The following is a 23701-nucleotide window of genomic DNA, read 5'->3' on the forward strand; positions in this document are numbered from 1 at the left end:
TGAACTGAAAGTATCAGGTGCCCTGTTTGAGTTGCTGCTTATCGGTCTATAAGATATGCATGTAGCAGAGAAAAGACGGAAACACTCTATTAACAGACGAACGTCGGAGAGGGGTAAGTACTTCTTTTAGAAGTAGGTAGGTATTCTCCTTGTTATTCCCCCAAGGCTTTGAGGTCATGAGGCAAATTCTTCAATTATAAGCATATGCAGGTTGCAGTAAGGTGGTATGGGTTAGTCTCTCAGCATATTAACTACCCAAGTAGGTGATTCAATAGCACGATCCTTTCAGGTATGTTGTCATGAGAACAGAAAGATTAGTGATAATGTTTGGTACCTACCTCGGACGGCTGTCGACATGTACGACTATGCCTTAATCGTACGTCCATGCAGCCGGTCATCATGAGCAACTAAAATGTACATGCGTCTGCGTCATTAGATTATAAAGCCTGACATTGAAGATTAAATTGATCTAACCTAACGTCGACTCTGTCAAAGCATATCCCGCAATAACCGCGAAACCGTTATGCAAACGGATAAGCCAGAAGAAATAGTGATTGCATTACGAATTCATGATAAACAATGATAGTAAGTAAACAATGTTGCCTGGTACACCTCTCGTGAGTCGAAGCCAAGCTTAGCAACTGAGGGGATGCTGCAACCTCTCACCTGATCATTTGCATTCAGCCTAGTCTCTCATTGGAGGACAATCCCAGCTAGCAAGTATGGTACACCTACATACAATGGAAAACCTGCCTACGCTCATATGTGCACTATTCTAAGACATTCCAAATAAATAATCAATTTCAATCTAATCAGAATCTGCACTATGGAAGCGTGAAAGAATTCCCAAAGTATAGATAATGAAGTCACTGAGTCTGAGCGGCAGTTTCGCTGGACGCGGACCCCGCCACCCTATGAAAAGTGACAGAATGATGCCATGCTTGGAAGCATAATGCACGGCATTCGTTATGAGGGCATTTCCTTCTCCAGACCTGGAGGGAAGTTACCCTAAGCGATGTGCAATGCGATGTTGGAAAAGCCTCCTCAAAACACCGACCGATCTATCTCTCGCCTAAACCTTGCCTGTATGTATCGTTTCGATACGCTGCGTCAGGGACAGGGCAGCTTGAGGACGAAGGGCAGCCGGGAAAAACATAGACCCCGGGTGTTTAACCTTTGGAGGTTAAGAGCAAGCTGGACACGATAGTAAATGACGAACTTCTCAATGCTGTCGTGGACGATATGAGGAAATGAGCGACACCAATTCAGCAGGAACTATCAACCATGTGCGGGGTTGGGAGGCGCCCTGCAGAATGATGCTGATAGCTGGTCTCACAACAGGGCAGGCTCAGCCTGGCAATGCACTAATCAGGCCAGACGTAAATTCGCAATGTGATCAGGTCTGTTGTCAGAGCGTCAACTGATGATACAATATCACATTGGGCATAAATGATGATTAGGATGAGTGATTCAATAGGTATGGCAGGTTTGAGCAGGTTTGAGCGCCCCGTCTCCTATCTGAGAGAAACTAGGTAGGCATGTAGCCGACAACCAGTGTCGATAGGGAATAGTCTACTTCGTACTCCGTACACCACCTGTGGATCGGGAATTTGACCGCTCTCCTTGGTGGATGACTCTCAAATTTTGAACGGGAGCGTTGTGGGCTTGTAGGGATCATCTCAAAAATCCTCGGGATAATTCCCCATGGATCTGCTAACTAGTGTTTGAAGAGCGGAGTTTCATAACCTTCGTTATTCTCCGCTTAGTAGAGAACGATGATCCCTATTCTCATTTTCCCCCCAGCTGTCACTTCCTCCCTTCTCGCACCGCCCCCTGGCCATCGTTTCACCGCCACTTAATATCCTCATCCAGCCTCAGCCCTAGGACTAAGAAACCTTATCGTGGCCGGGTATTGCGAAGTTCCCGGTAACTAGGTAACTTACCCCTGTAAACTTTTACAAGACAATATTGGAGGATAGTCCTGGTTGCAGGGGATACTTATCAGCCATTTCTGAGATCAATCTGCCAGAATTACAGTTGGTGCAGATACAGTGGGCTGATGCGGTCAAGAAGCATTCAGAGAAAGTTAGCTGCCCATTTGTCAGGTGATATGATCCACCCAGGTAAGTCTTCTCTATATCAATTTGCCAGCGCATATGCGACTCTTGCAAAGGTGACACAGGATGTCTTAACAGATTTGGAAGATTTAATTCTTATGCCGTCAGCGACAGCGGTGCTGCAGGCTAGGAATAAACGGAACCCTCCTCAAAGTGGCCGATGCAAGTTCGCTGATCATATACTGATTATGAGCAGATAAGACTGAAACCTCCACAGCTTTGTTTCCACGACCATTGTGTCGGTGCCATGCACTTTCTGTGACAGTAATAGTGACAGCAACAGGGAGGAATATATGGGGTATATATGGGTACTAAACAAATCATATATGGGTTTGCCTAGCTTGGCATTCACATACTATTCTGTCGTGTGTAGATTAGACTGCATAGACTCTCACTGAAAAGCTCAGAGAATTCTGGGGGAGCCTATGCAGCTGAAACAATCTTCTCTATCATCTCATGATCATGATGGGATGGTTACGTGTCAGGACACGGGTATGCTGTGACGGAATTCGTTATTGTCTATTTCTATCTTACCAATCCTGTTACACACAAGGCATGTAGATGGAATGACAAGACTTCAACTCCTATGGATACACGATTCCCCATCCTGTCACGACGAATGAGAAGAAAGTTGGCAGGGACTTTGAAACATCGATCATTCTCTTGAGAGATTGAAGAGTGACATTCTCCAGGAATGGTTGGCCAATTAGAGTGTCGAATTGGGATCCGCCGATGGTGTCCTTGCCAAATGCAGTTCCAGTATCTACTTGAGTCATTTTCGAGACGATGAATGGGACGATTCTCACATATTAATTAATATTTAAAACAAAATTCATGCGCTTTTATTCCTCAATAATAGCCTACATATTAATCAATCAGTACATACATAGAGAGTTGTCTCAATGGGGGCTGGCTTTAAGACAGGCGGTAAAGTAAACGAGAGGAAATGCTTAGCTCATTGGTCACGCTTCTAATTAAATCGGTCAGGTTGCCTTAAATCTTCTTCAAAACGGTGGGGAAGTGAGGTTAGTCGAAAGATCAGCTTAGGAAAAAAAAGGGAAATTGGAAGAGCTAATTAATTTGGGCTGCTGTTGCGAGCTGTTGTGATGTGCTGTTTGAATCCACCCACCAACGGAACCAGGATGCCTACCTTACCTCGCAACCCTGAACAAGTAGATACCGAGTGCAACGGCCCAGTCTAATGAGACTACATGCCTGATGAAATATCACCCCTTTCTTGACCCTCATAGGTGTGATATTTAAATGGAGGGTCGTACACCCTTTCGCAAGCACAACTTTGATTACCACCACAGATCTATGTCCTTCATTCCTATCGGGACCTCTGAGAAAGCCATCACATCACCATTATTGTTGCGTTATATCATCATTACAAGTGCTCATCATTCAATACCAAGTCCAACCTCTAATACTCCGTACCAACAACAGAAAGGCCTGTAATATTCAATAAAAAATCCAATACTCCGCATCACCCCAGGGAAAATCCACAGGCTTCCGTCGAGTTAGAGAAGGAAAGGCAAACGAAGGATACGCCACCGCGACGCGTTACATCAAAAGGTATCGATTACAAGAACGAGGCCTGGAGAGGCTGAACGGGGAACTGGAACTGGTACACTTGTCCGTACGTGTATCAACGGCTGTGACGATACTGAAATACCAAGCTGTACGTCAGTGTAAGGATCCACCTGAGCTTTCTTTCAATCAATTGAAACATCCATCGGTTTCTTCGAATTCGATTCGAGCCTTCCAAAATCCTTCTTCCAATTCCAATCACAGCCCTGCCCCGTGCGGCCCTAAAACTACCTTATCATCTTCCTCCCCGTCATTTAGTATTACCTATTATTATCTTTTTGGAAAGGGTTTAAAAAAAAAAGTATCCAAAGAGAGAAGAAATTCGAACAATTCTTCAGATTTCTTTTTTTTCTACTCCCTTTTCCAACGTCTCCCACTTCCTACAAGCATCCTTTGTACCGCCATCTATAGCCTCCCGAGTACTCGATTTTTGTCTGGACGAAGGATAACGCTGGCACATTCTCCTCCGTCGCATGATCCATCATCGTTTCTGACTCACAGAGAGCTTTGTCGGTCTACTTGCCCGGACGGTGTTACTGCAGGTCAATCTCCTTCGCACCACGTAACCGTGCAGGAAAACTCGGCATAGCTTTGACGTCGAGCAAAACTACACTATTACCTCTCACGACGTTTCCTCTCTACTCGGTCCAATCCCCGATTGCTCAATCCTCAAGTCCCTCTTCCCTTTTGGACCGCGTGCATCCACCTTTGTTGGCAGGCAATCGTGCGTTCGCATTGCAATCGGCCCCGATCTTCGTCGCCGATTCCCCATTCCGTTACCCGCGCCGCCTCGCCCTTTTGTCAAAAGTGACGCCAATCGACGCATAGTTCGATCCCCTGGCTCTTGTTCCAATTATTGCCGCGAAAAAAGAGCGCTGCTTGGTTCTGCGGAGGGGGGCTCTGCTGACAACCAAGCACATGCGCAGTTGCATACGTTGTGACTCGCATCTCGCTTTCTTAGAACAAATAAGAAGAGAGTGGAAAAAGAAATCGTCTTCGAATTTCGCTCGCCTTGTTTCTCAACACATCACGGCGGCCGTCTTCATCTCCAATCAGTGAGACAGCCCGTCTCCGCAAATCCCCTCGCATTTTTCTTGCAGAGGATATAGCTTTCCCCGCGTACTGGAAGATCGGCGCTTCCAAGGAGGGGTAAAAATATCATAATTCGACCGGGGAGGTAAAAAAAGTTATTAAAAAAAATAATAGCAGGAGACGATAAGAACAAGGACGAAGCTCAGCCATTCAACCAAGCCGACACGGAGACGAGCGAGCGGGCAGCCAAGTCTCCAGTCAAAGGCGTAATTGCACGATTCTGCGATTCGTTATTGTGCGCCTGTCAGCTTCGGCCACAGCCTTATCGTTACACAACAGAGCCAGTGCCTGTCTCAATCGCTATCAAGGACCTGAGTCGACCTCTCTGTCCTTTTTTCTTGTCTGCTTTTCTCTCCCGCGAGTGCTCTCAGGCAGGGCTCTCCGCTTTGCATTAAAGGCTGGCCAAGATGCAGATATCAAAACCGGAGCAATCCCGCTAAGGAAGTGGCTTGTGCATTTCTTACTCAGACACGTTCCCTTTTTAGGGCTCGTATTGCATCCTCGCTATAGGCTGCTCGCCGAAGCAACTGCATACCTTTGGTAACCGCCTTGGACCTCATTCGTCCTCCCCAGAGTCCAGGTGACTCAGGCACAGACACGAATCAATACAAGTCTTCTCGATCTCACGCTCGACAACTTGGCGGTATATTCAGTAGCCGCAATGGCTTATGCTACTACTTCGTCGCCTGCGGCTCTCAATGGCGACGCTGAATCCAGTTTAAATATCAACAATTCTCTCCCCAACCCTCCAAAATTACACCATGTCATCAAGTCTTTTTCGCCCGCAACTCAGACCTCCTCGACAACCTCTTATATATCTTCGCTCACAACTACTCCCTCATCTCTCTTCCCCGCTTCCAACCATTCAAATGCGTCTAGCCCTTCAGGCACACCATTACAGATTGCTACCGACGCCCTTCAGGGGCGTTTATCTACTTTTCCTCCCGTTTCGCTTTCCTCTTTCGAGCTTGGAGAGTCAATGATGGCTGTCCCAGGTAATCCGGCAACCTCAAATGTGGACTCTGTGTCCCCCAATCCGAATAAAGGCGCTGGCCTGATGCGGAGAATATCGAGAGGCGCAGCCAGCAAGCTCACACGAAGAAGACAATCTGCGACTCACAGTGATAAACGAGATCGCAGCTCCGGTCCGGTCATTATGCGGCGACGCAGCGACAGTAAAACTGCAGCTCAAACCGGACGTGAGTGTGCCCTTGATTCTAGCAACGAAGAAGATGGCAACGACGCGGTGGATTCTCTGGGTGTCTGGTGTGGCTCGGAAGCGCCCAGTCTCTCGACTGACGCCAGTATGATGGCCTCGCGCAACGTGGGCGCTGTTGCGCCCAAAGTCGATTCGGCGATTCAGCGCGGGACGGTGTTGACGAAAGTGACTAAGAAGCGCAAGAAGCAGGTGCGCTTCTTCCTCGACCTTGATGCAGGCAAGGTTTACTGGGATCTGTCAAACCCGGCGAAACGCTTTTACATTGACGATATCAAGGAGGTCCGCGTCGGAGTGGATGCGCGCAACTATCGCGAGGAACACCAAGTCCCTCAGGATGTTGAAGGCCGCTGGTTCACCATTGTCATTGCTGATCCTGAAAAGTCCAAGGGTCGGTCCGTCAAGACGTTGCACCTCATTGCTCCCAATGACCATATCCTTGAACTTTGGACAACGACTTTGGAGAATATCTCTCAGTATCGAATCAATCTCATGGCTGGCTTGGCTGGTTCCGGTCAGAGTGAGACTGTCTTGAAAGTACACTGGCAACGTGAAATGTCAAGGCTGTTCCCTCAGGGCTTAGCGCCCGGCGAAGAAGAGAGTCTTGACTTCGGTGCCGTTGAAACAGTTTGTAGAAGCTTGCATATCAATTGTTCAAAGAACATGCTTCGAGCTCAGTTTTCCAAGGCTGATCTTGGCAACAAGGGTCGACTCAACTTTTCGGAATTTCAGAACTTTGTCGCTCGTCTAAAAGAAAGGAAAGATATCAATGACTTGTACAAAACGTGGGCCACGAATGCCCAGGAAGGTCTCACTGTCGACGAATTTCTGGCTTTTCTCCGCGACGCACAGCAAGAAGATGTTGATACCGATCGAGCCTATTGGGTCTCAGTTTTTGAAAAATATGTCCGAAAGTGCAAACCGCGAGCACCAAGTCTTACAGATGGTGTGGAACGTCAGGCTTTCCGAATGAGCCTGGAAGCCTTCTCTGCCTTTCTCTCGTCCAACTGGAATGGAATATACGCATCTCGCCCCCCTCAATCGCGATTTGACCGACCGCTCAATGAGTATTTCATTTCCAGCTCCCATAACACGTACCTGTTAGGCCGTCAAGTTGCCGGCGCTTCCAGCACAGAGGCGTATATCAGCGCTCTGTCACAGGGCTGCCGATGTGTCGAGATTGACTGCTGGGACGGTGCCGATGGCCGCCCGATCGTTTCGCATGGACGGACGATGACAACCAGTGTTCTCTTCGCTGATTGCATTACTGTCATCAACCGATATGCATTTATCACCTGCGACTTCCCGCTAATCCTCTCGCTCGAGGTTCATTGCAATCCTGAACAGCAGCTGGCGATGGTCAGGATCATGAAAGACACATTCAAGGAACGACTCGTCCTGGAGCCGCTCTTGACAAATAGTTTTGTCCTCCCATCACCAGAAGAACTGAAGGGCCGGATTCTCGTCAAAGTCAAAACATGTGACGAGACCCTCGATGGAGTGCGACAAGATACCTCGACCTCTTTCGCGAGCGCTGGTCGGAAGCGCAGCTCAAGCTCCCCATGGATGCGTCCTAGCGTCCCTGAGAATCCTTTGTGCACGAACCTTCCTCCTCTCTCCAGTCCTATGACCATTGGCCAGGAGAGTGTAGGGCCGTTCGTTTCACAGGATAGACGGTCTTTCACCACCACAAGTATGAGTAGCGCGACAGAAGACAGCGATGGCGCGTTGGTGTCAGTCAAGAGAGAAAGAAGACGACGTCAAAAGAGCAAGATCACGAAGCCTCTATCAGACCTTGGAGTCTACACCCGTGGCTACAAATGGCATAGTTTCTCGTCTCCCGAGAGTCAGCGGTTCAACCATGTTTACTCCTTCGCGGAGCGGGCGTTCGAGAGCATCTGCCGTGACGCGGAGAATAAGGCGCTGTTGGAAAGGCACAATCAAAAATACCTCACGCGAGTCTATCCATCCGGGTTTCGCTTGCGTTCGTCCAATTTCGATCCGCTCAAGTTCTGGCGACGCGGCGTGCAAATGGCCGCCTTGAATTGGCAAACGTACGACATCGGAATGCAGCTGAACCAAGCCATGTTTGCGGCTGGAACTGACCGCACTGGCTACGTCCTGAAGCCCGAATCACTTCGTCTCCCACCTTACGAGCAAGCGAGCAAGACGTCCACCGAACGGAAGCTGGTTCGGTTCTCAGTGGAGGTCATTTCTGCTCAACAACTTCCTCGACCACGTACCATGGGACCAGATGACAATATCAACCCATATGTGGAAATTGAGATGTTCAGCGCAGACGATCGCGGCCAGAGTTTTGTCGTCGGAGAAGGAGGCATGAATGCTTCCGCGCGGAATGGCGTGTCGGGCATTGGCTATCCGCATCGTCGACGCACAAAGATCGAGCAGAGCAACGGATACAGCCCAACTTTCAATGATCGTTTCAAGCTATCGCTCGAGACCAAGTATCCAGACTTGGTGTTCGTTCGTTGGACTGTTTGGAGCTCACTGGATGGGCGCAGTGCTGGGAACAACAACAGTGTTCAATTGGCCACTTTCACTGCAAAACTGAGCAGTCTGTCTCAGGGTTACCGTTACCTGCCACTGTATGACCTGGGCGGTGATCAATATCTGTTCTCCACCCTATTCTGCAGAATTACTAAGGAGGAGCCGGTGCCGGTTCAACGACTCGGAGCCGAGGAACTTCGAGCGGAGCGTCTGGGGATCCTTCGTCAGATTGGTCAAACAGTGTTCAAGCGTGGTTCATCGACAGAGAGATCTGACAAGGGCAGCGAGACGCCTGCAAGCCAAGACGATAAGGATACGTCTCCGGTATTGACGCCTACTGTTTCAACGACGTCCACATCATCTCTGTTTCTTTAACAGAGTCCCACCAACAGGGTACATGCCATACCTGCAGGTCGTGCTTTTACATTTACTCCTTTTCTTCTATCCTCTGGCCCGTCCCCCTCGACATTATCACCATCCCCATCTCGCATCTGGATGGCCAGTACTCCTGTGCAAATATTGGAGCGGCGTTTTTCTATCGAGGTTGCATTTGCGTTTTTTTGCGTTGCTCTTGATTTTCCAGGTGCTTCAGGGAAACATGGCGCTTAGCGATTGTTCATACCACCGGATGGCTTGAAGAAACCATGATCATATACCTGCTTGTTTTGTTACTCATGTAATACGTCTGGGACGGTCCCTGATTTTTCGTGGATTCTAACCGCGCATTCAAGACTTCTGTTGATGTCGCTATATTTGTTTTGTTGATTTGTGCTACTGATTATACTGACATTGTTATACCCGTCTGGCGATACCCATTACTTTTCTTTTGTTTTTTTTTACCAAGTTGTGTGCATTGCTGTGGATTGTTCCAACGGATTTCACATGCCTTGAAATCTCTTTAGAGCGTTTCCAAGGCTTCCGCATGGCATTACTTGTGATTTCAACTGTATCTGATGAAACGGTAGCATTTGAAGGGTTACCAGCGAAATAACTGTTGCTTTGTCCTAAATTGTCGGAGAATACGTTTGGAGGCATTGTTTGCGACGGCCTCTCTATGTCATCCCCACGCTCGCGGGCGAGAAAACATCCTGCAGTCCGCCATACACATCTCCCAGGAGCTCCTGACGACACCCTGATGGCGAGGCGTCTCTGTCTTCTTAGTTCTTCCAACTTGTCTTACTATTGAAGATGCGGCTGGGACGCTCCTTTCTACAGCTATGGGCAGCCATTGCAATTTGTCGAATTTGTTAGATATAAGGAAGTAAATAAAAGAATTTCCTCTCCCTTAACAAAGTAGATCTCGACTATTTCCGTCATATCTACCCGTATCTACTCTTCAAGATAGAATATGGAGAGTTGCATCTCATTGCGCGATCAAGATAACTTGCCATGAACGGCAGACCTGCTCTCACCGCCTTACGATCCCAAGAAATGGGCCGTGTTTTGAGGCCAACGTATACTTGTCTACCTCTACAATATTAATCCTATTTCAATCCGTCGATCTCTTCGTGCTTCTCACATTTCTCAGTATGGATCCATTCTCGACAGAAGGTGGTGAGTGCTGACCGATTGACTTCCCCAACCTCATTTCGCAGCCTGGGAAAAGCAACTCAATTGACTCCTAATCCCCGCAGAGCTCATCAACATCCACAATGCCTTCCATCAAGGCCAATACCAGAACGTGATCGACTTCGATACCTCGGCCCTCTCACCAGACAACCATCTCACCGCCCGCATCCTGCAGCTCCGCGCCCAGCTTGCCCTCGGCCAAACCGCCGAAGTCCTATCCGCCGTCGAGGGCGAAGAAGAAAAAAACCCCGACCTCGCTGCGGTGAAGGCGCTGGCGCAACTCACGGCGGGCGATGCCGAGTCTGCACTCCAGCTGACACAGGAACTGGCGGAGAATTATCCGGAGAATGCCTCGGTGCAGGTCCTGGGGGGGACGGTGCTGCAGGCTCAGGGCCGGAGCGAGGAGGCGCTGGCGGTCTTGACGAAGCATCAGGGGAATTTGGAGGCGTGAGTTTCTATTTATCCTTCATTCAGCCTTTTTCTTGAGGATTGGGGTGCAACAGGGCAAAAAGCTAATGGTGTGTGTGAGAGGGTAGTGTTGCCTTAATCGTTCAGATCCATCTCCAGCAGAATCGGGTCGATCTGGCGCTCAAAGAGGTTCAGGCTGCTAAGCGCTGGGCGCAGGATTCTCTGCTTGTTAATCTGGCTGAGTCGTGGGTGGGGATGAGGATCGTATGTTGTGTTCTTCGTGTTTTTTGTTTCTTTCGGATGTTCGACGTGGCTAATACGTACCTTGGATTCAGGGTGGTGAGAAATATCAGTCTGCCTTTTACGTCTACGAAGAACTTGCGTCCGCGCCTGGTACGTCGGCACCTTTGTCTATTGTCGGACAGGCTGTCGCGGAGATTCATCTGGGCCGGTTACCCGAGGCCGAAGCTGCGCTGTCGGCTGCGCTGGAGAAATACCCTGAGGAGGCGGAGTTGATTGCTAATGCCATTGTGCTGAATGTATTGGCTGGGAAGCCTACGGAGGAATTGGAGAGGTATATTTTGCTCTCAAACATGATATGACTGAGATCAGCTAACGAATTGGTGTTGTTGCAGTCGTCTTCAACAAGTTCAACCTTCGCATGCCTTACTTGCCGATATCCAGGAGAAGAGCGAGCTGTTTGATACTGCTGCGTCCAAGTACGCTCCAAGAGTGGCTTCTTAGATTAACGAAATACTCTAGGTCATCTCTCTTTCTTCCTTCCTATTACATTGTGTATTGGGTCTTTCTTTAATGAATTGGTATGACGGTTAAGTTATTGTGTTACCCAGCGGTGCCTTTTGTTGTTTATTGATTTCTCTAATAAAATCGCATAGACACGTGTTTTTGTTGACGTTGCTCACGTGTGACTAGGAAACTCTAATGGCTCGCAGAATACATTTTATATAGACATATCTGGGCATGATATTATAATGTGCATACCTTCTCGTACAGTGTAGCCGCGGCTGGTAGCACCCTTGCAGATGTGTAGCACATCCGCATCCACACAAACCCTTACAGCCGCGCCCCCAGCCACCTCTTCAACTCCTTCCCCTGCTGACTCTCTGTACTCTTCAGCGAGGCACTGTAGACCGCATCGACGTGCGTCTCACCATACCCAACCACATAGGTGGTATTCGGCACAACAGTCTAGCCACACATCAGCAACCGAGACACAATCGACTTCCTAAAATATGACGGAGAATAAATACCTTGATCCTCTCCACAAAGTCATCAATCACCGACGACAAGATCTCATGCTGACCCGCAAGGATCAGGACCTGCTCGGTCTTTGCATCCGCCCACCACTCCACAGGCGCGAGCGCTGGCTCGCTCCAGGCATTGCTCTTCGCACCAGCGAGATACGCACTCGACCATCTCTTCAGCGCGTCTGAGGGGATCACATCCCTGTACTTGTTCGCGTCCATCGAGGTCCCGTCTGTGCGGAAGCTGACCCACGGCGCGAACCCGAACACTCCGGCGAGGTTGGTGGAGAGCGCGACGGGCTCGATCTCGGGATGTGGATGGGAGAGGTGCAGCAGCAGTGCGAGAGCGAGGTTCCCTCCTGCGGAGTCGCCGCCGACGATCACGTTGGATGGCGAGCGGTTCGTCTCCGTGACGATGTAGCGGAGGGCTTCGGCAGCCTGGCGCAATTGGGTCGGGTAGGCGGCGTGTGGAGTAAGGGTGTATGCCAGGAAGAAGATGGCGACGTCATGGCCGTTTGCGTTGAGGTCGGCTACGATGTGCGAGTAGAGGTCGAAGTGGCCGGGTGCGCCGCCGATGGCGAATCCGCCACCTGATTGCTCTCAGCCATGTTGTGCCCTTGGCGCTGGCGTCGCAAAAAGCAGTGGGGACTAACCGTGATAATAGATGACCACGTTCTTTGCGTCGGGATTCCCGATCCAGTGGCCCCGGGCGCCGTACTTGAGAGTCACGGTCTGTGCCTGCAGACCCTGTTTGGTCATGAACTGCTCATACGCTTTGCTCGTTGAGTAGGAAATTGACCTGTTCCTGGACATCAGCAACGGTATTCACAGATCGGAGTGGCGGATGTTGGTCTACGTACTGCATTTGCCGCATCGAGAACCTCGTCACCATCTTCCTCACTATTGCATGGCCGACATGGACACCATATTCTTTTGCACCGGTGTTCCCGCGAAAAATGCCAGCGACAGCGCTGTAGAGCGCAGTCGCTAGGACAGAGAGGTAGCCGGGAATGAGGTCAGCCTTCTCCAGCAGTGTGAGACGAACATCATCCGGGTGGTCCGCCATCTTGAATCATCGGTGGCTATCTCATAAACAACCTGAGATGGCACAAAAGAAAGATGTTTGCTGCTTGACGGTTGATTCTAAATGCCGGGGGGTAGGCTGTCCCAAAGCTTGATACGCTCTCTTCCCCGCACCCATATCACATCCCCCGCTGGTTCGGGTGATCGGCCGAAGATAATTTGCGGATCTATCGGTTCAAGGTTCAGGACTCATCCTGGAGCGTCTGGGCTCCGATGCGACATGGTCACGGTGCTGGTCGATGCATAAACCTCGGCTATTCCGTCGGCAGCAAATGTAGTCGAAGTGGAGATCTTCCCGTTTGGAAATCCGAACAGAAAGGCCTAAAGTCAAACTTGATAGCGGTCGCTGAGATTGAAGGATGGCAAGGTTCATTCAATTGGAATAAATATGAAAAAAAAAAAAAAGAGTAATTTAGTTGGCAACCGCCGTCTAGTTTCCGTTTACCATGTCCTCCTTCCCGGTCAAGTCACAGAACGCTTTAAACGTAGTAAAGGTATCTTCTCCCGTGCTCTCAATGATACATTCTGCATTGGCTCCAACAAAGAACACATATCCCTCATTGACCTCCTCCGTCTTGGGACCGACTGTTATCTTACCCGCTCCGGCGGTGCAGATTACAATGCTCGGGCCCGAAATTCCATCAAATGTCGCCTTAGCACCTTGCCGCTTGAGATCTGTCTTGACCACACTGAATTCCTCAATGGGGGGATCGTACAGGATGCAGGAGGAGCCGCTAGAGTAAGCAGGGGCATTGAGGACCGCATAGGGATAGTCGGTCGGCTCAAGTTTCTGCTCAGCGATGGGCGCGTAGGAGTACGTCAGCATGTCAACCAGCGTATCCACGTCTTTGAACTTAGGTGTGAAGCCTGCTCGCACAACGTTATCCGACGAAGCCATGCACTCAATGATGTCACCGGAGATGTATGCATGGATATCATCCGCCTTGAGGAACATAGCCTCACCCGGTTCCAGCTTGACAAAGTTGAGGAAGAAGAACACGAAGGAGCCGATGTCATTGGGAAACTGTCCATTGAGGCGCACCGTGATGGCGGCCAGTTCCGCAGGATTAGTGGGGTTGGTCTCCGGTGTACTGGATGAAGTCGTAAAGGTCTCGGGCGAGTTCTGGGCAATCGCGACAAGTTCCTTTGTTGCGGCCTCGATACTTTCAGGAGAGGACCTCATTAGAGACGTGAAGAGAGTGCGGAGAGCCTGCTTGTTTTTCTCGGTCACCGCGGGGTCCTCCGATTCCTCCGAGCCCTTGACTGTGTTCTCAAATTCGCTGGCGGCCCGCTCTCCTACCAACTGACGAAGAGGCGCGACCGCTTTGAGGAAGTGGATGATTTCAACCAGAGGACGGAAGCCGCAAAGGCCTTCAAAGGGGGTGATGGCGATGGTCATCTCCGGTTTGTGGTTGTCATCTGAGAAAAGTTATTATCAGTGAAATGCAGTTTGGAAGTAGACCACAAAAGTCCGCTTGAAGGCTGTGTACTCACCCGGATAGTTGCGAGGATCCCTGGCATGAAGCTTTTCCGCCAGCTTCTTGTTCGGATGGGCCTGAATGCTGAGCGCCTTCCTGATCGACAGCACCTTGAACAGGAAAGGAAGCTTCCCCCCATATCGTTCACTGACCTCCTGAGAGATCAATGCCTGATTGTCCTGAACCATATCCAGTAAGGTGCGCTGAGTCTCGAGATCTTTCGAAGGGAGTGAGGGGTGTGTTCCCATCCACAGCTACGTCATCGGGTCAGCTTTTCGATCCTCAACGATAGCCATTCTGGAGAAAGAAAGTACCTCAGCGTAAGGCTTGTCTGACTGTATTGAGAAATCGGAAGCTGCTGTAGTAGCTGCATACTTGGCAGCTGCCGACTCATGGCCGACCTTGCCTATGAGGATATATCAGTGCTTGATTCTTAGTGTAGAACAAACTATATGGATCTTACCCCAATCATAGCTGTTGACACCTTTCAAAAAACATACTCGTCAGCTTTCCATACATACCTGCCAATCGCAAATAACAATGACAAAAACCTACCGCACTGGAGTCGAAGTAGTGGTACTGGAGGCATTTTTGCTGGTGAGGGGCAATTCTCGCAATCAGAGGCCTGGAGTAGACACAATGATATAGATTGGAGCAGTGAATCTCGCGAGCACTACTCAACTAGCGCTGTGAAAATCTTTCTGTAATTCACTGAGCAGCAAACGTTCGATCTTTTAAAAGCAGTCCGGATCAATCTTTTTGAGAGACTTCCTTTCTTCCTCTCTCTCCCCTCCAAATGCTTGTTTCTATGCTACCTTACTGGACACGGGCTTGATCCGTCCCGATTTGGCTGACCGCATCCGTCATGGTACCCGCCAATCAGCGTCGTCCCCAGTTGGCCTCCTCCGCTCTTTCGTCCTCCTCGGCCAGACGCGATGTGATCGGATCTGCCAAGCAGTCCCGGGCCAACGCGCTGGACCAGAGTCAGAGCAGTACTACCACTATTAGCCGCCGTTCCGGGGTACCTGTCGGTGTCAGTGTACCTTCTGATCAGGGAAACGGCTTTGAACTAAAACTAAGCTAGCAGAATCCCACTGCTGAATCTCGGCTCTTAGAATCATCTTCCAGCAGCACTCCCACTGGCCGTCCGCATAATCAAAGGCACGGTGCGGCACGGGGAACACGCAGCGCACGCCACCAGGAGATCGTCTCCGCCTTTGAGTGGGAGGCGTTGAAGCTTGAACAGCGCAAGAAGACGGGATTCGTTGCGTCTTTCGGGAGCAGTAAAGAACTGTCGCTGACTGTTGGGCTGTCTAAGTCACCATCTCACACGATGTCGCGGAATAGACCTCGAGGTCCTCCTGTGCCTAGAGACAATGGTCTCGCGGCTAATGAGGAGACTGATATGTGGAACAAGATTCTACAGGACCTACGCAAGGCTAAGGAGAAGAATGATAAGCAGAAAGTCGTGGCTGAAGAGATTGCTGCATTGAACGAACAGATTGGTAGAGACGGTGGGAGTGAGTTGATTTCCTTCATCTTTTTAAACCTCCAATCCTAGTTGTTTTATGCTATACCCCTTTTCCATCGATGGTCAACTGCTCGATGGAGAGCCCTCTCCTACTCTGCCCGTGTGTACTCTGGTTTATTGAAATGGCTACGACCTTAATCCTTGCAGCAACCTTTATGATCCCGATTGTTTCGACAGATCTTATGCGCTCACGGATTTCGAGAACACCAGCACTGACTTTGGACAGGGCCCACTCTCAGCGAGCATAATCAGCTGGACAGTCTATATCGCCAAATGTCCAAGCTCTGCGAGGAAGAGAGAGCTATTCTCCAAGACGAACCCAGTGACGTGATCAAGAACCTGGGGTTATTGACCGCGCTTCGTCAAGCATCTGAAGCAGAAGCTCCATTCAACCGCGCCGCTTCTCTGGTCAAGTCACGAAAGAAGAGAAGTGATGTGGATGGATCAGCAACAGACTCGCCCGGTCCCTCAGGTCCGTCTGTATCGGACAAGATTGGCCGCATCAAAGGCGTACAACGTAGCACCAGTGCTTCCAGTCCTCAGACGCGTGACGGCCGCGAAATTCGTGACGGTGTCATGGTCAAAATTGAAGAAACGGCAGAAAGTATCAGAGGCACGATCGCGGAGCGCAACGGGCAGCTTGTCATTGGCGCCGAAGTGGTTTTCAAACATAATAAGAACAAACAGGGCGTTGAAGGGGAGGGGATCCAGTGTATCATCAAGGGAATCTCCGGTGACGGTCCTAAGAAGAGGTCTGTCTCCATCGCTTGCCCTTTCTGAGTGCAAGAAAATTGACCCGTTTACCTCTAGATACGACGTGCAAGACCCCGAACCAAATGAGAATGGCGAACAAGGCGCTGTCTACAAGACCACGGCCGCATCTCTGATCCCTATTCCCCAAGTCGGCTCCACACTGCCGGTTTTCCCTGTGGGGAAGCAAGTTCTAGCACGATACCCCGACACGACTACATTCTACCGTGCTGAAGTGATGGGCACGAAAAAGGACACCTACCGCCTCAAATTCGAGGGCGAAGAGGATGACAAGGAAATGGAGGTCGATCGACGATTTGTCCTAGACATTCCGGGAAAATGAATCAAGGCGGACTGAGTTATGGATGACTCCCTTTCGATGATACCCTTTAGCAGAAGTGTTCTTAAATTGCGGGAAGAGGCCGTTCAGGAGTCTGGCTCGTTTGATCACATGGGATTAAAATATGGTGTTGAGGCTGGGATATTTTATGTTTTGTCTCTTGCGCTTCGATATCAACAGATTGACAATAATGAATAACTATCTACGGACTATGAATGCAGCTCGATCTACTCCGTATTTAGTCGGGCAATCTCCCGTAGAAGATGCTAGACTGCGCTGAAAGACTAGGCACAGTTAATTGCCGCGGATCACGTCAGGCCTGACAAATGACAGGTGGACCTTCATGTAATCGCACGATGAGTCAGCGCCTCTTCTCCCCCGCCGACTTGCAGCTGCGGATGTCCCGAGGAGCCGAACATTGAATCTATCCCAAGAGTGACTGAAATATGATTGCAATCGTCGTCTTTTTCTTGCAGAGAATGTGGTGAGGTGATCAATCGTGTTTTTCTTCATATATTATATTCTGTAATGATCATACTTTGTTGAGATACCCGTCTCTAAAATTGTACTTTCGCCTCCCTCCTCCCTCTCAAGTCCGTCATCGCAATGTCGAATTTACCGTCCCATGCTTCTCCGTCTTTTGGGGCGCAAACGCCTACCACGCCGCAGCCCGTCGACGAGCTTTCTCTCAAGTCGAACATCACATCAGCCCCTGCGTTACACTCCAGATTAGACGAACTCCGAGATGAGACTTCCAGCCAGATCAGCAGCATAGACACTGACCGCGGGGACATGACCCCTGCGGTTCCCGCATCATTACTCTCCCCATCCTTCACTCCTCCAGCAACCCCCGGGGGCTCGATCAATACCGCGGAGCTGCTTCAACAGACCCAATTAGCTGGCGCACGGCAAGGGTCAACACATACTAAGCCCCCGAGGTTGCTTTCTCGTCTTCCCAATGTCGAATGTATCGTCCGCGCTCGGATACCCACGACAACTGGCGCGGAGATGTTTCTTCACCTGTACCACAATGACTTAGACAACAAAGAGCATTTGGCGATTGTGTTTGGAAATACAATTCGAAGCAGAAGCTTGGACAAGATCCGGCCTGGAGAGACGGAGATGGATCGCATGATCCGTGGCGCGTATGTCGGGAAACTCCGACCGGGCCGTGTGAGCAGCTGGTATGACGAGGAGAAAGCTGAAGAGGCCGCCAGTCCGGAAGCTGGCGGCGCTGTATCCAGTCCGCACACACTGCCGCGAAGTAGCCTCAAGGAGGCACCTCTTGTGAGAATCCATTCGGAGTGCTACACTGGTGAGACGGCTTGGTCTGCACGCTGCGACTGCGGCGAGCAGCTCGATGAAGCAGCTCGCCTCATGTCGCTGCCTATGGAAACGTTGGCAGAGGCTGCGTCACCGCCGGATGGGGCGGTACCGTCAAATGCTGCTGGAGGTGTAATTGTGTACCTGCGCCAAGAAGGACGAGGCATTGGGCTGGGCGAGAAACTGAAAGCGTACAATCTTCAGGATCTGGGATCAGACACGGTGGAAGCCAATCTCCTGCTTCGCCACCCTGCGGATGCAAGAAGTTATGGATTAGCTACGGCGATCCTGGTGGATCTTGGTCTAGGGATTGACTCGAATCCGCACGGCATCCGACTACTCACGAATAACCCGGACAAGATTCGAGCGGTTGAGGGACCCAACCGAGAAGTGGTGGTGAAAGAGCGGGTGCCGATGGTGCCATTGGCATGGAGATCGGGTGGAAAGATGGGAATCAAGAGTTCCGAGGTCGAAGGGTATCTGAGAACGAAGGTATGTCGACAATCTATCTCTTGCAAGCTAGCTTATTTTCTCATCATTCTTAAACAATGTCTCACTCTCTCCTCGCAGATATCGAAAATGGGCCATTTGCTCCAATGAACCTATCCCCTTTCGGTTAGTAACCTTGTGCTGGAAGTACGCCTTCCTGCTTTTGGACTTAGCCAAGTCGACACGGTGTATGCTCGTCACACTCATGTAACGGTTCTGCAGCGCAAACGTTCTGGTCACGTTATTCGCTTTTGTCCATTTTGTCTTTTTGTGCGGTACATAAACTAGAGGATTAGCGCACTTTGTACATGATGTTCCCGACATGTCACATTAGGCCTCGATTGGTCAAAATAATCCCTCTCTAACCTCTGGTTCGCATACTCTTAAATGCAGCTCTAGTCTCTAGACGGACTAGTTCCTCCTGCAGTGGATGTCTGACGAGTGTCTGCAAGGACCGTTTTCCGTGTCCAGTTAGTTCCAATCACCCGGATATCGGCGAGACGTCGGCCGATTGAGATCACTGAGTCAATGGCGTTGAGTGGCAATTAATATATCTGGATGCCTAGAATCCTATAAATTGGGAAAACTAGAGACCCCGGTCTATCGTGGTGGCAGTGCGTCATTTTTTTTTTTTTTTTTTATTTTTTGCTTACTGTAACCGTTTGGGAGGAAGATCATAGAATGGCTGAAGGAGCCTTGGCTGCGATCCAGCATGGTCTATAGTTTTTCCATGATAATCCGATCGAATGGGACTGCATGAGATGGTCGATGGAGTATGTGTGGTCAATAATAGTGGTTTGTACTCTGTAGACTCTGACCACCACAGCTTAACCAAGAAGAAAAAAAAAAAAGGCGGAGTAATCTAGATCAGACGGTCGCAAGAATCATCATTTGAAGAAAGGATAGTCGGGGCTGGTTGAGCCAGAACCAATCCAAGACCCTCGAGCCCTCATCTTGTACCTTAGATAGGCCCAAAGCCAAAGCCAAAGCCCAAGCCCAAGCCCAAGTCTAAGCCCAAGCCCAAGCCCTAAGCCCAGAAGCCCAAAGCCCCGAGTGAGCCGCGGCGACGGAAGGTTTGGGGCGGAACTCCACTTTGACCACCATCCCCCAAACCGTTGTCGTTCCCTTGTCTCAGTTAGTCTCTGAAGGAATGGGCTCGAATCCTGAACGACTGTGGGAATTATGCGACCTCCATGTCAAACAGCATCTGGCTCAACAACAGTAGAAGCAGCAGCAACGCCGAAGGAAGAGGAGGAGGACGACGATCCTGAATCGAGCTGAGGTAGAAAAATTATATCTACCCCGCCCAATTCTGTCTGTTGTCCATTCCAAATGTCGAGTCTTCCGTATTCCCACTGACACAATTCCCCGTCTCGTGGACATTATTCCACCCACTTCCACTTGGCACTGCTCATCGTCCAATATTTTGCCCCTCTGCCGCTTTGAATGGCCGTTGGCGTCAGCTAGACGCGCCAGTGAGGGCCATGGCCACCCGCCTGCCTCCTTTAAATGATGTGGCGCCCTCGTCGGCCCTGGAGTCATCGTCATCCGTGAGCACCACTCCAGCTCCAGCTGCAGCGTCAGCCACAGTGTTAGTATCAGCAACAGCATCAATACCACTCACCTCGAACCCGTCCTCGACTGTCCTCTCCACTCCGAATCAAGATCCCGACTGCGTCAAGCAGGAAGCCTCCCCGACCCCGTCCGGTTTCACCTCCGCCGACGGCGACACACCTGTCGCCGATAATGGCGGATCCACGGCGGCCGCGGGCCGGAAACGCAAGCTCAATATTACCTCGTCGCGCGGTGTGGCCAATCTGACTCCCGAGCAGTTGGCCAAGAAGCGAGCGAATGATCGGCAGGCCCAGCGGGCGATCCGGGAGCGGACCAAATCGCACATTGAGTCGCTTGAGCAGCGGGTGCGCGAGCTCTCGTCTCAGAAACCGTTCCTTGATCTCCAGGCAGCGCTGAAGCGGAATGAAGCGATTCAGGCGGAGAACCGGGATCTGAAGCACGGGCTTAAGGCGGTGATGGATATCATACAGCCGCTGGTTGCGAAGCAGGACCCAAGTGAGTGTTCTTTGGTATTGTTCATGAATTGCTCATGTGGATTATCGCTGACACAATGGACAATAGATCAGCCTGCTCCCCCTCCTGCGCCTTCTCAACCACTGGACCCTTCCTTCAGTCCGCTACGGTACACCGAGACTCATCATTTCACCTCGACCGGCCAAAGATACGAGTCCTCCTATACGACTACGACGTCTGGGGCAGACACCCCGACGTCGACACACTCGGCGCCTACGATGAGTGCCCATCGACGGGATAGCAGCAGCAATGGACTAGCCTCGTTCCGGATCGCATTCGACTATCAGCGTCATAACCTCGCTCATGGATTGGATTTTGGGACGGACGAGAGACTGGGTTTTAATTTCCTGCTTGATGCCTCTCAGCAAGTTCCTCGAGTGGAAGGGTTTCGTCGGTCAACGGAGAGCTTCAGGCCGTGTCAGGCCGATCTGCCTCCAGTCTACACCCCTTCGCCTTGCGGTCCTGCGCCGGAGCAACCCTTGCCCGCATACAAAACTCCGATCCGGAACATAGCCCCGACGTGCACATTGGACGCCATCCTGTTGGATTTTCTTCAGAGTCGTCAGCGCAAAGCGGCAGAGGGAGTTCCCACGCAGAAGCTCGTGGGGCCCCCTTATCCGAGTGTCTCGTCCCTACTGAACCCCGAAAAGAGTGTTTACTCGCATCCACTGTCAAAGGTGTTTGTCGATATCCTTCGCGCATTCCCAGATATTTCGTCCCTGCCTGAGCAAGTAGCTGTCTTATACTCAATGTTTCTCCTCATGCGGTGGCAGATCTACCCGACGCCAGAGAACTATGAGCGGTTGCCTGACTGGCTCACACCTCGGCCCTCTCAACTTCTCACACCCCATCCGGCCTGGATCGACTACATTCCGTGGCCGCGGATGCGTGATCGACTGGTCGCCTCGTACCAGGATTATCCGTTTGAGCACTGGTTCATCCCATTCACCCGGACCCTGTCCGTGAACTGGCCGTACGAGGCGACAGACTGCTTGCTGTCCACCAGTGATCATGAGGATCTCATCATCAATCCAGTCTTTGAGCGACATTTTAGAAATCTCGACAATTGGTCGCTCGGTCCATCTTTCGCGGAAGCGTATCCGCACATGGCCGAAACCGCGAGGATCAAATCTTAAATCTTAATCCACGTTAATGTTGTTTTTCATTCGTTGATCCGGCGTCTCATCCGCATGATACCTTCCCATCTCTTTTTGTGATGCACCTCTCTTTGTCTTCTTCTCTTGTTTTCATATACATAAGGGCAGATGGATGTATGGTTGGTGATCTATCTGATTGGCGACTTTCTTGGTGACCGGCGTATTACGAGCAGGCGAGCAGAGGTTCACGGTCTGTGTTGTACATCTATTCAGATCTCTTTCGTTGGTGGTCCGCAGTGAAGATTTCATTTTTCTTGTTCTATAATGGTTCGAAATTGTGGTATATAGCCTAAACACGACACCACCGACGCGTCCACGAAGCATACAAACAACGGTGATAATCTACATTTTACCTTCCACCCTTTCTGCTCTTCTCGTTCCAAAACTCCAGGCCCGCCTGCTGCCGCAAGACTCCATACATGGAGCTGCTATCCAGGCATTCGCCCGCGTACTCCCTCGCCGCCATCATGTTCTCCCTCGCAACCTGCAAACCAGGCAGACGGACATTCTGTTCGTTGGCGATGGCAAGCGCGTGATTGGCGTCCTTGATGGCCAGGGAGACCCCAAACCCAGGACGGGAGTCGAGAGATGGCGCGTAGGCACCACTTGTCAGTCTACAGCAATCAGTACAGCGTCACTTTCTACCGCAGTCCCTTACAAACCTCTTAGAGTAACCACCTGCCACAGCACCGAATGCCTCACCGATCAATTCCTCCATCGGCCCGGTACCTAGGCCCGTCCGCTCCGCGAAGACCTGTGCCTCGCCCACGGCTTCCATCAAGTTCACCGTCACGATGTTCCTGTAACAATCAGCCTAAACCATCCGACACCCTGCCGCAAAAAAAAAAAAAAAAAAAAAAAAAAAAAAAAAAAAAAAAAAATTCTGAAGGAAGAAAGAAAGACTCACCCAGCAATCTTCAGCAGGGACGACTTGGTTGCGTCCTCCCCGCAGTCGATGATCTTCCGCCCCATGACATCCTGGATGAGCGGCTTGACAACCTCCGCCGCACTCCTCGGTCCACCGATCGCGAAGACAAGCTTCCCGTCCACGGCGATCGGGTTGCCCCCGAATACAGGTGCAGCCAGGAACGAAGCCTGCTTCTCCTTTAGCTTGGAGACGGTCAGGCCCACCGTCTGCGGGTGGACGGTCGAGCAGTCGACGAAGATCTTGTCTTTGAGCGAGTGGCCTGATTCCACCGCTGTGGTGATGAGATTGCTTAGCACGGTGTCGTTGGAGATCTGCGTCGTCTATTATTATGCGTTTCGCAGTCTCCCTCGGGATAGAAGGGGGCTACCATGGTGAAGATAATCCCGCACTGGGCGACGAGATTGGGGAAGCTCGGCTCGGGCACGGCGCCTAGCCTTTTCAGCGTGTCGCCGCGTGCCATTGTCCGGTTGGAATAGACCAGGTTCAGGGCCCCTTTTGTGGCTAGATGTCGCTGGAGGTTGGTGGCCATGGCCAGGCCCATGGAGCCGAGGCCATACTGGTTCAGGTCATTAGAGTGCTGTGAGTCTAGGTTTGTCTGGTCTGGAGAAGACTTACCCAGCCAATCCGACTCATCTTGATTTTGAGCTGTGAATTGTGAATGAGGTTCTTGCGCAGAAGTGAAGAGGATGGGATGAGGGTATATGTATTTATTTATTCTGGGGATCACCGGGCGGCCCCGATCTCGGGAGGGCATCGGCCGATAGACTGA

General features: G+C 50.7%; 8 protein-coding genes across 8 annotated transcripts; 5 read left to right on the plus strand and 3 right to left on the minus strand.

The window, feature by feature from the left end:
• The first annotated feature begins 776 nt into the window (after positions 1 to 776).
• Positions 777 to 9777, plus strand: AFUA_1G13250 (putative 1-phosphatidylinositol-4,5-bisphosphate phosphodiesterase Plc1). Its single transcript, XM_747602.2, has 5 exons — positions 777 to 2123; positions 2196 to 2279; positions 2335 to 3049; positions 3105 to 3744; positions 3797 to 9777. Exon 5 carries the CDS (start codon positions 5461 to 5463, stop codon positions 8896 to 8898), a length of 3438 nt encoding a protein of 1145 aa, XP_752695.1. The 5' UTR covers positions 777 to 2123; positions 2196 to 2279; positions 2335 to 3049; positions 3105 to 3744; positions 3797 to 5460; the 3' UTR covers positions 8899 to 9777.
• Positions 9778 to 9948: 171 nt separating this feature from the next.
• On the plus strand, positions 9949 to 11244 carry AFUA_1G13260 (putative Coatomer subunit epsilon; the record flags this gene model as incomplete). The annotated part of the gene is made up of 5 exons (XM_747603.2): positions 9949 to 10077; positions 10158 to 10539; positions 10629 to 10764; positions 10836 to 11074; positions 11136 to 11244. The coding sequence occupies exons 1-5, from the start codon at positions 10053 to 10055 to the stop codon at positions 11242 to 11244; spliced, it is 891 nt and encodes a 296-aa protein (XP_752696.2). The 5' UTR covers positions 9949 to 10052.
• Positions 11245 to 11257: 13 nt separating this feature from the next.
• Positions 11258 to 13015, minus strand: AFUA_1G13270 (putative 6-hexanolactone hydrolase). Its single transcript, XM_747604.2, has 3 exons — positions 12419 to 13015; positions 11772 to 12355; positions 11258 to 11709 (listed from the first exon to the last, which is right to left on the minus strand). The coding sequence occupies exons 1-3, from the start codon at positions 12576 to 12578 to the stop codon at positions 11575 to 11577; spliced, it is 879 nt and encodes a 292-aa protein (XP_752697.2). The 5' UTR covers positions 12579 to 13015; the 3' UTR covers positions 11258 to 11574.
• Positions 13016 to 13202: 187 nt separating this feature from the next.
• On the minus strand, positions 13203 to 15167 carry pmi1 (mannose-6-phosphate isomerase pmi1). The gene is made up of 5 exons (XM_747605.2): positions 14882 to 15167; positions 14790 to 14810; positions 14641 to 14732; positions 14343 to 14580; positions 13203 to 14267 (listed from the first exon to the last, which is right to left on the minus strand). The coding sequence occupies exons 1-5, from the start codon at positions 14913 to 14915 to the stop codon at positions 13279 to 13281; spliced, it is 1374 nt and encodes a 457-aa protein (XP_752698.1). The 5' UTR covers positions 14916 to 15167; the 3' UTR covers positions 13203 to 13278.
• A 24-nt stretch (positions 15168 to 15191) lies between these two features.
• AFUA_1G13290 (SAGA-associated factor 29 family protein) lies at positions 15192 to 16950 on the plus strand (the record flags this gene model as incomplete). Its single annotated transcript, XM_747606.1, has 4 exons — positions 15192 to 15359; positions 15414 to 15846; positions 16084 to 16609; positions 16668 to 16950. 4 exons carry the CDS (start codon positions 15192 to 15194, stop codon positions 16948 to 16950), a joined length of 1410 nt encoding a protein of 469 aa, XP_752699.1.
• Positions 16951 to 17288: 338 nt separating this feature from the next.
• AFUA_1G13300 (GTP cyclohydrolase II) lies at positions 17289 to 19404 on the plus strand. The gene is made up of 2 exons (XM_077803942.1): positions 17289 to 18762; positions 18841 to 19404. Exons 1-2 carry the CDS (start codon positions 17554 to 17556, stop codon positions 18868 to 18870), a joined length of 1239 nt encoding a protein of 412 aa, XP_077660111.1. The 5' UTR covers positions 17289 to 17553; the 3' UTR covers positions 18871 to 19404.
• A 2-nt stretch (positions 19405 to 19406) lies between these two features.
• On the plus strand, positions 19407 to 21983 carry AFUA_1G13310 (bZIP transcription factor; the record flags this gene model as incomplete). Its single annotated transcript, XM_747608.2, has 2 exons — positions 19407 to 20829; positions 20896 to 21983. The coding sequence occupies exons 1-2, from the start codon at positions 20244 to 20246 to the stop codon at positions 21981 to 21983; spliced, it is 1674 nt and encodes a 557-aa protein (XP_752701.1). The 5' UTR covers positions 19407 to 20243.
• A 370-nt stretch (positions 21984 to 22353) lies between these two features.
• Positions 22354 to 23686, minus strand: AFUA_1G13320 (NAD(P)-dependent oxidoreductase; the record flags this gene model as incomplete). Its single annotated transcript, XM_077803943.1, has 4 exons — positions 22354 to 22618; positions 22667 to 22804; positions 22912 to 23243; positions 23300 to 23686. The coding sequence occupies 4 exons, from the start codon at positions 23684 to 23686 to the stop codon at positions 22354 to 22356; spliced, it is 1122 nt and encodes a 373-aa protein (XP_077660112.1).
• Between the last annotated feature and the right edge of the window lie 15 nt (positions 23687 to 23701).

This window comes from Aspergillus fumigatus, chromosome 1 (genome assembly GCF_000002655.1).
Source record: "Aspergillus fumigatus Af293 chromosome 1, whole genome shotgun sequence".
NCBI lineage: Eukaryota > Fungi > Ascomycota > Eurotiomycetes > Eurotiales > Aspergillaceae > Aspergillus > Aspergillus fumigatus.